General features: G+C 40.4%; 1 protein-coding gene across 2 annotated transcripts in view; it reads right to left on the bottom strand.

Moving 5' to 3' along the window:
- Positions 1-16,056, bottom strand: part of LOC125720885 (ena/VASP-like protein) — a 68,947-nt gene that overhangs the window by 26,337 nt on the left and 26,554 nt on the right. The window contains exons 3-6 of one of the 2 annotated variants that reach the window (XM_048996790.1): positions 7,236-7,404; positions 6,614-6,791; positions 2,353-2,416; positions 745-806 (exon numbers count right to left, since the gene is read on the bottom strand). In XM_048996790.1, coding sequence (XP_048852747.1) covers positions 745-806; positions 2,353-2,416; positions 6,614-6,791; positions 7,236-7,404 — 473 coding nt within the window. The remainder of the gene's footprint in view (positions 1-744; positions 807-2,352; positions 2,417-6,613; positions 6,792-7,235; positions 7,405-16,056) is intronic. The other variant, XM_048996791.1, reaches the window with a different exon arrangement.

The following is a 16,056-nucleotide window of genomic DNA, read 5'->3' as shown; positions in this document are numbered from 1 at the left end:
CTCCGAGCACACAAACAAGCAGTTGATTACTGGATAACCTACAAGGACAGACCATACAGGAAAGAAGCTGATAATATATGACCTACTAACACAGAGCATATGGGCAAACAAATGGATACTGTATAACCTACCAGCACAGAGCATATAGCCAAACAGCTGGAAACTGTATGATCTACTAGCACAGAGCATAGTAACAAGGAGCTGGATACCGTATAACCTAGCTGCACAGAGTACAGAGGCAAACAGCAGGATATTGTATAATCAGAGTGAACAATCGTATCCATAAAGGGTCATTGGGTTTGTGGGTTTTTGCTGCAACTTCCTAATTAGATTACGAATTATAGAACTGATTGACTGAAGAGTCCTCACACCTCGGTTTGAACAATTGACTTAAAGGTTATCCTAAAAACTTGAATACACATACTGGCCCTTTGCAGATAAGATTGCCCACCACTACTGTATAATCAACTAGCACAGAGTATACAAGAAAACAACTGCATACTGTATCACCTACCAGCACAGAATATACAGACAAACAGTTTGATACGGTATAACCTACTATCACAGAATATACAGTAAAACAGCTAGATACTGTATGGCCTACAAAGCCATAGGATATCCCAGGATGCTAAATGCCATGTTTTTGCTTCCTTGATACGAGATCGCATGTGGGATTCCCTGGTAACCTTCGACATGTGGCAGCACTGTGCAGTGGGTGACACTGGCTCTGTCCAAGCTGCTCACCTGAGTTGGAGGCCCGTCTCTCCCTTTCATGTGCCTGCATCTGCTGCTGCTCCATCGCCTGTCTGTGGACATACAGGGACAGGCCTTCAACTGCGCTGATGCCAAATGTACAACATTGTGGGACGAAAGTAGCTGTGTTTGGCTGAGATGAAGGTATATGATCCAAAGGGACAACATTAACCGCAATACCATCACCTGAACCTTCTTCGGATATGGGAGAAGAAAGTTGGGTCCTCTAGCTACAACACTGTCAGCACTTTAAGCGCAAGAAAGCAGCTATGGGCTGAGAAATATAGTCACTGCAAACATATATCCTAATGAATGCCATGAAGTACAGAATATTATATAGTACAGGGGGTCTTCGGATTACGACACAGTTCCGTTCCTACGACAGTGACATAACCCTAATTACGGTGCAAGTTGAAATACACCCTTTTTCTGATCTCTTTAAAATGTCTAATTTCACTTCCATTGTTATGGCTTTCCCTTTCACAAATGGAACACTTGCGCTTTTAAAAGTCCAAAATGGCACAAGTAAGTGTACTGGGGGACGCCAACTCCTTCACTCATATGCCACATTACTGCATATTCTTCCACCGCGTGCAAACAAACTAGTTCACCCACGTAGTTCATAAGTACGACACTAACAGCGTAAGCTGAAAGACTCAACTTTTAAAAGTTTTCATTGGAGTGAGTGTCGTAAACTCGAAACGTCGTATGTTGAGGCGTTGTAACCCAAGGACCCCTAGGATTGATCACTAGTGAGAGTATTTCCAACTGTTTCTGATGTTTCCAAGAAACCAGATTTCAATATGAATCATTGACATCGGATTTGAAAATATACCAGATAAAGTAGACGTAAGGACTAATTCATGAAACAGGTATTATTTTCGTTAGACATGTTTAGCTTCCAGCTGCAGTGCAAATGAGCTTCAATATATCATTTCATTACTATTTCAATATTTGTCAGATGTATATCCTTCGGCCCCTTCCTCTCAGGATCAATCAGACAGTAAGGAAAACACTTGTACAGAAAGGTTGGTCTTAGTGCACCACTAGAAGATTCTCACTTTTTATACACGGTCTTGTGAACTTTTATAATTTGGCAAGGTTCAAACTGCTCACCAATGGTAACACTTTACTTGAGGGGCACAGATATTTTGTAGTAACTTAGTTACTTCCGAGGTATAAATAATGAACAAACATAGTAGCTGCTTTAGAAATTATATATCATGATTCGTTAATGATAAACATGAGATCAGTATTTAACTTGTGTTATTCATTACTTGATCTTTCAGTAGTTCCTTCAGTAGTTCACAAAGGTTTACAGAATTAACAGATATAGTAAAAAATATAGAAACTACTTGAGATAAAAGAAGATAAAAGAAGAGATTCATTAATGATAAACAAACATGATCAGTATGCAACTAAGACTTAGTTTGTGGTTAATAAATTACTGTAGTTACTATATTATTTGTGCCCCATTAAGTAAAGTGTTATTTGGTAATCTGTTAGCCTAACTGAGCTTGTGTTCCTGTCGTTTTTTTGAAAGGCTAGCTGCGCATGTTTTGTCATTCATGTCCTGTGTGTACTGCTTGGAGGCCTTGCCTTCTCTGCCCCTCCTGGTCATCTGCAGGGGCCCCATTCTGGATTTGGCGTGGGGCAGCTGGACCTGAGGTGAGGGGAAATGGAAGAGCTTACTTTACCTGTGCACCTACAGAAATTCATTATCTGGTTCATCTGGAGAGTCTACCTGCTGGTAAAACGTTGTATGACTTTTTCATGTAGCGGCATTTGGAAAATGGTATTTAAAATGGTAGTTAAAATAACAAACAAGAAAAGGTCACACTTTGCATGATCAGGTTATGCAAATTGTGGCCTTTTCTCATTTGTTATTTCCACGACTCAGTATTACGTTCAACTCTCTGAAAAGTTGAAAATGACTGGGAGTGAAACCGGTCTCTATTTCTAAATTTGTGGTAGTAACACATGAAGAACATCAGCTCTTGGTGTCAGACTGGTGCCTTGTGTCCACCAATACAGTGCTGGTGGCCCCAGAGTTTTTCACAATCTGGGGCTCATTCTATGTATTCCCAAAAAATGGCCCTGGGCCAGAAAAAAATATTTTTGTGGTCCAGGGCCAGAAAATGCTAGGCTCAGAATTTGCCACTGTAACATCAGCGAAAGTGGAACGGACTATAACGTCCAAACCTTCCTCATACCCATAAAATTCAATGCATAACCGATATAGTTTAGTCTTATAACAGAGATACTGGCAGTGAAACAGCTTTCCAGCTTATTAGTGGAATGAGGATACATTGTTTTTTTATTCTGAGAAAAAAGTAAGATTTAATTGCTGGTTAGATTTTATAATAAAATATAAATATGTAGCAGATTGAATAAATAAAATATTTTGGCATTTGACAGCACACACGGGGGAGCCTTTATGGAGACAAAATGTCATAAAATAGCTTAAAATATTATGAACTGTATTTGCTGAAAATAAGATATTTTACCCCAAATATTGCAGTTTTATAATTCACACAAATGATGCAATGTTACATCATTTTTTTATTTAGTGAAAAACGAAAAAAAATTATCTGCTGGCCAGATTTAATAATAATGTATAAATATGTTTAACAATGAAGTATAAATATGTCACAGGTTCAATAAATAAAATATTATGGCTAATAGATCATGAGGCGAACTGCAAATTAGACAAAAGTGGATATAAGCAATAGAGACACCGCGCAGTGAGTCATACTTTACTTTACTTTCACTTCCTCCTACGTAACATTTCTGTTCTGTTGTTTTTAGAAACCAGTGGTAATGCAGGTTGATTCTCAAAAGGCACCAAGCGAAACCCAGCCCAGCACCGGCACCAGCACCTGCTCCAGCTCCATGTTGGTAGAAGGTATGAGTGCTTTGAGTATTTCAGAAACTGCAGATCCTAGGATTTTCAGTATAGTCTCATGTCAGAAACACAAATCAAAAGTCCAGAATGACTACACTGGTTTGAGATGACAGGTGTGTTACAATAACTCAAACAATAACTCTTTGCAAGAGATGTGAGCCTTTACATGTTTCTGAAAGCATTTCATGATACTGTACATTGAACCATAAGGTTCAGGGCCTACTACAGCAAAAGACCCCATTGGGTTCCACTCCTGTCACCTAAGAACAGGAAGCTGAGGCTATATTTGGCTTAGGGTCACTGAAAACATACCTTATGCCAAAGCAAAAGAAGCCATGTCCTGACTGGAGCCAACAACCAAGTCAAACCCGCAAGATCACACAGCCTGTCTACTACTACCCTTTTGTACTCCCCACCTTCCTGGGTCAAAAACCATGTTTGCCTATCTGCCCCTGTTCCTGCAGTCTACCAGGTCACCCTGGTGTAACATATAGCACCAGCACCAAGCAGGACAATGAAGCCGACATAGCTTTCGTATGAAGCTGACACTAGACAACAGCATGGAGGCATATCTCTACACACTGGAGGCAGTCGCTGGTTAAGAAGGGTGGCGCATCATCCATCCATCCATTTTCCAAACCGCTTATCCTATTGGGTCGCGGGGGGTCCGGAGCCTATCCCGGAAGCAATGGGCACGAGGCAGGGAACAACCCAGGATGGGGGGCCAGCCCATCGCAGGGCACACTCACACACCATCCACTCACACATTCACACCTATGGGCAATTTAGCGACTCCAATTAGCCTCAGCATGTTTTTGGACTGTGGGGGGAAACCGGAGTACCCGGAGGAAACCCCACGGCGACATGGGGAGAACATGCAAACTCCGCACACATGTGACCCAGGCGGAGACTCGAACCCGGGTCCCAGAGGTGTGAGGCAACAGTGCTAACCACTGCACCACCATGCCGCCCCTGGTGGCGCATCATGACACCAAAAATTTTAAATGTAAGGAATCAATTTGGAAATTGTGGTATTTGATAAAAATATGCTATACATATACATATAGAGGTTTAATTCATAAATAGGCTTGTTTATTTCAAGAGTCAAGTTTCAAGATTCCTTTATTGGTCACATACATTTCAAAGCAATTTAATATTTAAATATTTTTCAGTATCGATTTGGTAGTGATAGCGAGGTATCAAAATCAAATTTTTGATATTGATCTAAGTCTACATGAGTACATGGAGACATCTTCCAGATACCCTGCACCACTGTCTGGCTGCTGGGTCCTCTAGAAGACAGGAATCTGTTTAAGGTGGTGCCCAAGATACCAGTACATCTCCTGACTGGGATTTCTTAGGATTTGATTCTCTCTGATGAGCCAGAAAACGAGCCTGTCAATACCAACAAACATGAAGAAACAGAAGGGACTTCCTCATGCAGGAGATCCCACAACCGGTGGCCCTGGGAGAAGGGGATGCAGAGGAGGCAAACCTGCGAGGAAAACCCTTTCCATTGCCCCAATCTCTTTCTGATCTGTTTCAGTAGGTGACCTGGGAGTCCTTCTTTCATTAAAAGAGTTATTATAACACTACTCAATGGTCCACAGTTACCCCTATTCTGTGACCACCAGTTGGGGGGAGGCAGTTGACTTGTGGTACAAGTTTGTGGTACAAGTCATGCACATTACAAATACTCACCCCCTGAAAGGGCATCTGGGGGAACAAAACACACTGGAGAAAATCCTGGAGTGGATGCATTAAGCCTGGATGCCAATAGACCTCACTCCAAACTCTCCCCACATGCCATTCACTCCCCATCATTGACATGTTCTTTGAGTGACTCAGGACACTTTCACAGTCTGCCAAACAACACAAATATGTCCTGCTGCTGGTTGATTATGCCACCCACTAACCTGAAAGTAGAGCATCCCAACCTACAAAGGTGAGCATCCTAAAAGACATAACTGAACAGTGAACCCCAAGTGTCTCCAGACTCATAGGTGACCTCTACAGTCTTCTTTAGATATCCCATCTTGGGACCCCTTCTGACCTACTGTAAACTAATGGTCTGGTTGAGCATTTCAGCCAGTGGATGCTTCTCAAGGTGGTGGGTGACGATAAGTGCAGCTGGGACCTCATCATCCCACAGATGCTTTTCCCCATATGATGAGACATAGAGGACTCTTCCACATTGCACAAGAGGCCTACAAGTCCCAACCAGCTCCAAACCCATCCATCATAGAAAACATCCAAAACATGTTACAATAAATCACAAGGTGCATCCCTGTGGTTAAGAAAAACCTGAAGGAGACTAACAGAGCAGAGCAGCAATTTTACAACTATCCTGCTGAGCACTCAGAATTCCACCCAGGTGAGTGCTTCCTTGTCCTCATTCTCAACTCTGCAAGTTCTAGACTACCTGGCAAGGTCCCCATCTCATCAAGGTGACAGGGGCTATTGAACTTGTGAATCAGCCAAGCAGAATACAGGAAGACCAACCAAATATATCATGTGATGTGTGACAGAGGAGGAGGTCTACAGGATGTTGCAGATGGGAGTGACTGAGGAGAGCCACAGTCTCTGGTATAGTCCTACTGTCATTGTGCCCAAGCCTGACAGTAGCTTCTGGTGTTATAATTACTTGAGAAAGCTGAACAAGGTGTCTCTGGGGTATTGGCAGATGCCCCTGACACCAGTGGCTTAGGAGAAGGCTACATTCAGCACTCCTGAGTCAATAACTTGAACCCATCTGCTTTTGTGCCTCTTTTTTGGTGGACTTCCACTATATATAATATACACATCTTCCAACCCAGACATACTGCATCTTCCCATTGACTACTCAGTCAAACAATACAATCAACATAACAACTAACAGTAAACATGACCACAGTACTAATGAGTACAGAAAGGACAGTCCCAACAAAGAAGACCACAGTAAATATGGTGACTCACCTCCATCTTGACTATTCAACACATTGAGGGCAAAGAGCATTGCATTTGAGAAAGTGGTAGCCTCTTCCTTGCTGGCAAAGTTGAGTCCATAGACCTGCCTGGCATCTCGCCACTGATGAAAAGTGGGTGTGGCCTGATTATATTTCAGTCCTCTCACAATGGAGTAGTTAATGACCACCTGTGTGAAGATGATGAGAGACTAATTGTGTAATTGTGACATCACTAAGGTGTAAAAAAAACAAGTTTAGGTACATTTAAATTATAATAAGCATGTAAACTTTTTTGCTTTATCATTTATTTATTATTTCATGAAAATATATCATTGTCACTCATTCTGAAAGCCTTTTTATTCACATAATAATACAAAAATATCAGTTATGTCCCATTATCGTGTTTTTGTCATTTCACTTACATTAATGAGCATCAAACGGAAAGGATCAGGGGAGTAAAATAAAGGCCCATCCCCTTTAACAATATTATTTGTAGTTTATGATTAATTGGTGATGTTTGAATTACTGCATATTGGACCTGGCCAATGAAGGGGAACCATGCAAACATGAATCATGTAATTATGAAGGCAGAGACAGTCCTGAATTTATTTTATTATTCTTGATGAGCTTACCTGCTGGTCCTGCAGCTTCACGCCTACCACACGGAAGCTGTTGTTTGCCGTGTTGTGGTAGATGTTGATGCGGCTGAAGCCCTGTTGTCCAGGCTTGATTGGCACCCACTTCTTGCTGCTGTCATCATAGACCATGACTGATGCCCGGGCCTGGCAGATGCTTTGCTCACTATGAAGAGAAAAAGGCCACCCTTGAATCATTGGGTTGTCATTAGCATATCTTGGCTGTCAGTTTCACTGGGGCCTGATAGGGACATATACTGTATTGCACCTGTATGATCCCAGTTGAATGAAGAGAGATATATCTCTTCTCCAGTTGATGCTAGAATGGCCAATTTATGTAGCATGCCTCCCCTGTTATGTGTGCAACATTGAAGGTTAATGTGCTACTTTCTGACTGTGCATGTTCTTTTGTTGGAGATAAATGTGAAAACTGACTAATATTACTATTCAAACTCCCATTTTGTTATACTTTTATCATAAAACATTGAATAACCTCCCACATCTCCCAAGAAGTTGTTTCTAATTTCATTTTTTAGCTTCTCATCCCCATTTGATGCAGTCTGAATTCAGCCACCCATACTATATACTATATACAGTATATGGACATTGAGAAATAGTGATATGATTTTAATGACTGTCCATCCACATTTCTGTTCCTATAATACAGTGGCTTTAGCAACCTTCAGTAGTCTGTGTAAGTGAGATTCAATACCCAGGAGGACCATGTCGTACTTAGTTCTGAACCTTCAATAAGTGGGGCCAACTACTGAGGACACTGAGGCTGAGGAATCACAGTATACATTGTTATGATTAGGCTAAGCAATACTGGTAATGACATTTGCTATGTGGATTGTGCACAATAAAAACTGTACTCCAGTTCCAACAATGTCAAACTGTCTAGCACAAGAGATTCAAGTGTGTTTTTATAATAACCTTTCTCTTCTGTTATAGAACATAATTGGCTAATAACAACTACAACAACAATAACTATAATAAATGGTTCTGTATAGCATTTATTTTACAATATTACAAATGTAAATTGAATTTGTTAAAATATTATTAAAATGTCTTTGAATTGCGCTCCTTGATTTAATTCTTTTTATCATTCCTTTGTTAATGTACATTATGTTTTACAACTTAATTTCAATGCAGTAACTTTAACACTCCATCCATCCATCTTCCAAACTTCTTATCCTACTGGGTCGCGGGGGGTCCGGAGCCTATCCCGGAAGCAATGGGCACAAGGCGGGGAACAACCCAGGATGGGGGGCCAGCCCATCGCAGGGCACACTCACACATCATTCACTCTCACATGCATTCCTACGGGCAATTTAGTAACTCCAATTAGCCTCAGCATGTTTTTGTACTGTGGGGGGAAACCAGAGTACCCATATTAAACCCCACGATGACATGGGGAGAACATGCAAACTCCACACACAGGTGACCCAGGCGGAAACTCGAACCCGGGTCCCAGAGGTGTGAGGCAACAGTGCTAACCACTGCACCACCATGCTGCCACCCACTTTAACGCTATCAAAGTGTATTTTACCTTTTTTCTTCTTTTTTTCACCACAGCTGTCAGGGGAGCTTCTTGTCACTGCTAACTTTAGCTCTTATCAATCCTGATCATGATCGCAGTAGGATTTATTCCAGCTGGCCTCCTAATTATATTTAGTGGAGATGTTAATCATTTAGCTTGATTGAAAGTTTATCATAGACATTTGCTCCCTGATTGTAAGAATTAGTGGTTTACCCATATGTAATTTTCAAGAACGGATACTGATACCAAAATTTTGACAGTAGTAAAGCTGATGACCAAAATATTATCAATAATGAATTGTATTTAAATACAATGAGAATACACTTGTGGAATACATTAAATATCTTAATCATAATACTGCTGCATATTTTCAATTTCCAATAAAAAAAATCTAGCAAAACTTAGTATTAAGAATATTTATCTTCCCGATAACAAAATTTAAAAGTACAAAAAATAAATAAAATCTACAAAAATCAATAAACCTGGAAAACAAAAATTCACACTTTAAATATTAAACATTATATTCTATAAAACTATACACTTCACAGAAGAGAGCTGCATTTCACTGTAGAGGTAAATCTGGGTTGGGTGTAAACAGGCTTACTGTATTCACTCATTATGAACATCTGCTGACAAACAGCCTGCTCAGACAGTCTTACAAAGAAGCCTCACTCTGGAGTGTGTGAGTGAATTTGCATATGTTTGAATGTTCTGGACACTACTCGTGTTGTATATAATTAAGAGAGAAGATTACCGATAGCCATGTGTACAGAGACCACTAGTGAGTCTCTATATTCTTGTTTACAGCTAGTACAGGTTTTTGAGCACTACATACCTACACACACAAAGGGTTATTGAGGGGCAAGGCAAGACCAGTGTATACCGTGGATGGGATGCCACTCAATCCAGAGCAAACACACAGTCATATGTCATGGGTAGTATTAGAGACACATAGTAGAGTAACTACATGTCCATGGACTGTAGGAGGACACTTGTGTAACACAGGGAGAACCTCTGTATGCACACATGCACATTTATATTCATATCTTTGTGGAGACCATCCATTTTCCTTTGGGCAAATCCCTAATCCCAACAATGATAACCTTAACCCCTACCCAGCCCTAACCTTAACCTTAAGTAGCCAAACAAAAACAAGACTTTTGGCATTTTTACTTTTTTGATTGCATTCACAGATTTCTATAAAATTGAGTTTCCCCTTGTGGGGACCAAAAAAATGATTTGTGGGGACTCCTATGGGCATAACCGTAATCCCACAGGCCACCCCTCCTGATGAACTGTGTCTCAAATAATGAACATTTAATTAAGTGTTATCAGATTTTCTTCTTCTTCTTCTTCTTCTTCTTCTTCTTATTATTATTATTATTATTAATAGTAGAGTATGCCATGAATTTATATTTAGCTTCTATTATGTAGACCATGCCATTAAATGACAGGGTCCAGCCATGACGAGGATTCATTACATACAAGCACACCAGTGTGTGTGGAAGAGAAAAACATTTGCCTTGACCAGGTGAATCCTGTCAAATTGAACAGTGCGGTCAGGAGCATAGAACTCACTGGAGGGCTCGGGTATATCGGGGCCGGAGGTGTGCTGTCACATTCCATTATATAGCCATTCTATAGTCGCAGTGAATACAGTTAGCTTTTTTAATTTGTAAACTATTGCTGTTACACTAATAATTTATAAAGTGATATTCCTCCTTCCATTTTTATTGTTATTCATCTTCACTAATACGGCAGTTTAAGTACTGTAAGATCCCACATTATGCATGCTGAAGTTGTGGGTATTAAATTATGAACCAGGTCGGGTTGCTAACTTCGATCAGCTAGCTGGCTGGAGTTAGATTTTCAATTCTGCACACACATTTACATGTATGTAAGTTTATTACATTTTACTTCTGAAAGTGTGAGTATCACACCAAACGTATGAGAGCTGGCAACCCTGTATGCACAAATTGTTGGATTCCGCCACAAATGTCAGGCCATGCACTGGAAAAATGACCTCAGCTCAGGGTCCACTATGATGCCCCTGTATGTCACTATCCTGCACTGTCTTCTCTCACAAACCTCATTCTAACTTTCCAGAAAGAATCACTAGCACAAACACAGCACACATAAAATTGCAACTAAGAGATAATTTCTAAGATAATTTCTTACAGACCCCAAAAAGTAAATATAGGAGATTTAGAGTATTTGTTCCTGGCAATAAATGGGACTTTCTGCCAACTCAGTTTATGAATTGAATGAGTTTTTCTCAAGTTACTTCGTGGTGTTTTCCAAATAAATGTCAGGTCTGGTCCAGCCCTAAGCAACTCATACAAATCAGTAATTATGATGTCACATTTTATTTTTGGAATTTTAAATAAATGCACAACATGTGTTTTGATTAAAAAAAAATCTGTTTTAGCCATTGAAACACATATTGATAAGTGTTTAATTGGTTTGATGTATGTGGCTTTGCATTAAACTGTTTAAAGTGTTTTCTTCTAAACAGATACATGTCAAGCATGGTACATGTAATGTAATTATAATGTCTAATTTCAGTGATCACTACTATGCTACAAGAAACATTAGGTGAAATAATATAAAAAATATATTACCATAGTTTAGCATTTTTAAAAACATATTGTTACCGTGGTACAATACAAAAAGCTTTACAGATTACCACTGTAACATTTTAACTGAAGATACACTGTAATACTATGTAGTATACTTGTCAGGGTCAGCCCCGATTGTTCCACCCTGTGTCCCTTCCCTGTTGGGCCAGCAGGCATTGCTGGTCATCCCATCCCTTGTGTTGTCAGTCTTTGTGTGTCCCCTGCTTCCTGTCAGTTGCATGGCTCAATGTGTTGAGCATGTGGCTGATTACAAATCCCTTTGTCCTGTGTTCAAATCCTGCCTCCTGTGTTTTTGTATTTTGTTCCCTAGTGTTTCATTTATATGAGTTTCTCTACTTCTTGTGTCTGGTGATTTTGTATTTGATTTTGGTTAAAATTCTTTGTGCCCATGCTTGTGTTTCTACCTGTCTGTTACTCCCCAGTGTTAGTTTCTGTTTCCCTGTTCAGTTCCTTGAGTTAATTAGTTCTACCTGTTGCCCGTTCTTGTGCCTGCCCTTGTGTGTTTTCCTGATTGCTCGTTGTCCTGCACCTTCCCCTATTGGTTAATTGTCTATCTCTTTACTGCTGTCTCGTTACCCAGTTCAGTTTTAGTATTTAAGTACCTACCTGAGTTCTGTCCCTTAGTGGTTCATTGTTTTATAGGTTTGTCCCCCCCCCCCCCCCCCCCCTTTGTAAATTTAGACTTTGTTTATCCCCTTTAGTTTATTGACCCCATGTGGTCCTTTTGGTTTTTTGTAGTGTTAGTGTTTTCTGTTTCGTTTAATAAATCCCCATTTGTCCTGTGAGCCACCAGTGGGTCGTCCATTTCTGCTCCAACCTGCACTATGCCTCGTCCCCGCTCGAAACCCGTCTGGATCCCTGACAATACCACAGTACATAGGTGGCCACGTTACAATGCTTTTATTGGTATTACTCTGCTATTAATTTGACAATACCATAGTACGTTTTTGTAAAGGACCATAACACATGATGTTTTCCTGATTAACTATTGGTCATGACACAAGACCTTCAATCAAAGAACTTTGCATACAAAGCAATGCCGTGCTTATCCACTCGCTGTTCTCTACGTCTGTTGTATCTTGCAGGTCGGCTTTTGGGACATGGACCTGGAGCAGTAGTTTAGCCTAAACTATTTTAAGAGATGGGTATGAGTTCTCCAAGTGAAAACTGTCAGAAAAAAAAAAAATTATATAATGAGATGTGTTTATATGTGTGTTATTTTTTTGTAAACCAAGCATTATATTATATACTGGGATGGACGTAACTGGTATGCAAATACGCATTCACCTTTAAAAACGATACAGTATGTGCGACAATCGATTGCGGTAACAGTGTAAATGATAAAGTTTCTTTATCATTAGTCATTAGCCATAACCCATTTTCAGTAAACTTAAATTTTAATTTTTTATATCTAAGGTGAACAAAGTATTCATAATTATTAAAGGGCCTTTTCTCAATTTACCATTATAATCTATATGGGATGTTGCATAGTATATAAAGAAGTTTTATAAGTTTATAAGGAAGGAACAATTTTTCATTCCAATTACTGTGGTCTGCGAACAACCTCTGCAATATGAATTACCTGGTTTGGCGAAAGCTTTCCCTGCAATCTTATTAGTGGCAATGCATGAGAAAACCATGAAAGAAAGTGTGTCTGTGTGTGTGTGTCTGTGTGGGGGGGGCAGGGGACAGTAGCATAGTAATAACACAAAACAAATATGCATTCTACTGAAAGGAGAGACAGCCAACCTTCCTGAATGGAGCTGGCTCACATGCAAACTCTGACAAGGTAATACAGCATTACTATTGAGGGCTGCTCCACCATTATTGACAGTCTACATGGACTACAACACAGATTCGGAGTACTCAATTAAGATACCTTTACTGGCTTTCAGAAACAGAGCCTTCCATCCACAATGCCAGATTTTCAGCTGCCTGGGTACATAGACTACTGGACAGTACACTGCAGAAAACAGGTAACCGACTCGAGTCGGGACATCTGATTGGATGAGCAGCTGCAGGACGAGGTCAATGAGAAGCAGACTGAAGTGTGGACCAATGGGAAAGCCAGGAACGGGAAGTAGAATGGAAACACAGAAACAGGACAACCACAGCCAGCAAACAAACAGATGAAAATTCCAGCGATTAGGGCAGAATGATTTATCAGTTTCAAATACAAATCGCGATTTGAGACAACGCCATTAGCAAATTGCAAAGGCTACAATTTAGGATATGCATTATACAGAATGTCTGACCCAAGGCTTAAAACTGTAGTGAGAATAATTTTACAAATTCATGCCATCCTCCTTGTGTGACAGTCATGCTCACCGATCAGAAGTGTTTTTTGTTTGATATAGCCCGATTATGCGCCATGGGCCTTTTAATTTGTTTGTTTGCAATTGGGCTACATTCTTTAAACTGAGTTTTGTTAGACTACATATTTAGGGATGTTTTATTGTAGTCTTTATAAATATGTATATAGTTTAACCTAACCCAGCCACTTAAGGGAGCAAACCATCTCAACTAGGTGTCGGTCCCAAGCCTGGATTAATGGGGAGGGTTGGCATCAAGAAATAAATCTTCACTGGATCACTGATGTCAAAATGTGGGAAATATGTGGTTGTATAAATAAATGTGTTAAAGTAGGCTGATGATTCTGTGCTGTGTAAATTGTATAAAAAATTTCTAGGCATAGCCAAACAAATCTTCCCCCGTCTGAAAAGGCGTAGAAAATGCAATTTAACCACTAAAACTGTACAGTTTTTGTGAGGGACAGTCGAATTCTCTCGTTACGTTTTTTGTGATCCTGCACCTACACTTTAAAACTTGTTTCAGCGCCACCACATACACGCGTGTGTGTGCGTGCCCCGGGGCCTTGTGTGCAGTTGTTCCGCCACTGTTCATTACTAATTTAACTTTGACTGAAATTCACGTATATTCGGTTGAACTTAAAATGGTGAGGCTCAGACTTCTCCTTGAGACGCTGCGCAGCTCTGTGGCTCCTCTCCTCTGACCCTGCATGCAGGCAGGATCGCGCTGTCAGCTCTCTGTGCCTTGAGTGTTTTAACGCAGTGCCATAGCAAAGTTTTTTTGGGACCTAAGATTGCATTTACAGTTAGATCTGTCTCCATGTTCTGTTTATTTCAGTGATCTGAGTAGCTTATGGGCGTAATGGTGATTGCGTTTTTATGATTATAGTTTTAACTGAAAAGATTGGGGGGCAAGGCAGCTGCCCCCTCTTGCCCCCTGTCGATGTGCCACTGCAACCAGGTGATCTGAGCCAGTGACCAGGGGTCTGTACTACGAAGTGGGGTTACTGGCTTATTGGGGTAACCTGTCGGATTTAAGGTAGCCTTGGCAAAATGTAAGTGAATGAATATGAAGGCCATTTAAACCATGGTACCTTAAATCTGACAAGTTACCCCGATCAGCTAGTAACCCCACTTCGTAGTACAGGCCAGAGGTCGAACCTACGGAGCCACACATCATACCTCCTTCAATGCAAAAGAAACTAAAAACAGTGTCAGTGAATTAATATAAAAATGATTTCTTGCAAGAAAAAAAGGACGAGTTCCTATACTGTATTATATCAGCTGAACAAAAACAATGAGGCAGAGTTAGTCAAAATGCCACCATATCATTAAGCAACCATAACTACTGTAATGCAAGATCTATAGACTTGCTCAATTTCTAACTGCTTATCCTGGTTAAGATCATGAAAAGGAGGCCGGACGCCAGTCCCAGGCTGCAATCAAGTCATTGCATTCACATAAACTGTAAATATATTACTTAAAAAATAAACTAATGAATGTGAAACAACCAGCTTCATTAGAAAGCTTAGTTTACAAGATCATTCAGCACCTGTGTGTCATCTTTGAAGCTGACAGAATCCAACCACAAGTGCAAAATGGCATGGGAGCTACTTTTCCAGGCAAAGCACTTCTACTGCTCATGCAAATAAATTAGCGGTAAAGGCAAACGGTAAAAAGGCATCGTGACACAAGTGGAATGTTATGAAGGTCACTCAGTCATCTATGCCAGAATGTAGTACCTGTGCTAACATCTAATCATATGTTGTTTGCATGTGATCTGTATGCTCAGATCTTCATTTGACTTCCAGGTCTTGTCAAGTTGGTAGGACCATGAAGTACTGTTAATTGATTTTTTTTTTTCTTTAAAGCGACCCAACAAGTTTTAAAGACCCCAAGGGAACCTGGTAGTATAGGGGCATCTTTGCCTTGCATGTTTGGCATCATTACTAAAATTTGTTTCATACACATGATATCCTCTCTATGGCTTCCCGCAGATACCTGGCATTTGGCTTATAATAGTTTTTATGGATTAAGCAGTGACGGCCAACTGATAGAGTGTCATGACTTACGGGCACGGGCTAAGGAAATAGGAGCAGGACTCGAGGAATCAGGTGAATACGGGATTTACTCAGGGTTAAGACAGGCCAGAACAAATGATGACTTCACAACGTCACAACATTAATGACCGGACTGGGGAAACATACTCTAATGCGGACTTAAATACACAACAGCTGTTAACAAGACTAGAAACAGCTGAAGACATTGGGATTCTACACGTGGTAGTGAGAGGGGTATGACACACAGGAGGATTGGCATGAGCTGGGCAT

Source organism: Brienomyrus brachyistius, unplaced genomic scaffold (genome assembly GCF_023856365.1).
Source record: "Brienomyrus brachyistius isolate T26 unplaced genomic scaffold, BBRACH_0.4 scaffold27, whole genome shotgun sequence".
In the NCBI taxonomy this organism is placed as follows: Eukaryota; Metazoa; Chordata; class Actinopteri; order Osteoglossiformes; family Mormyridae; genus Brienomyrus; species Brienomyrus brachyistius.
The sequence above is the reverse complement of the archived record's forward strand: the minus strand, read 5'-3'. Positions and strand labels throughout refer to the sequence as shown.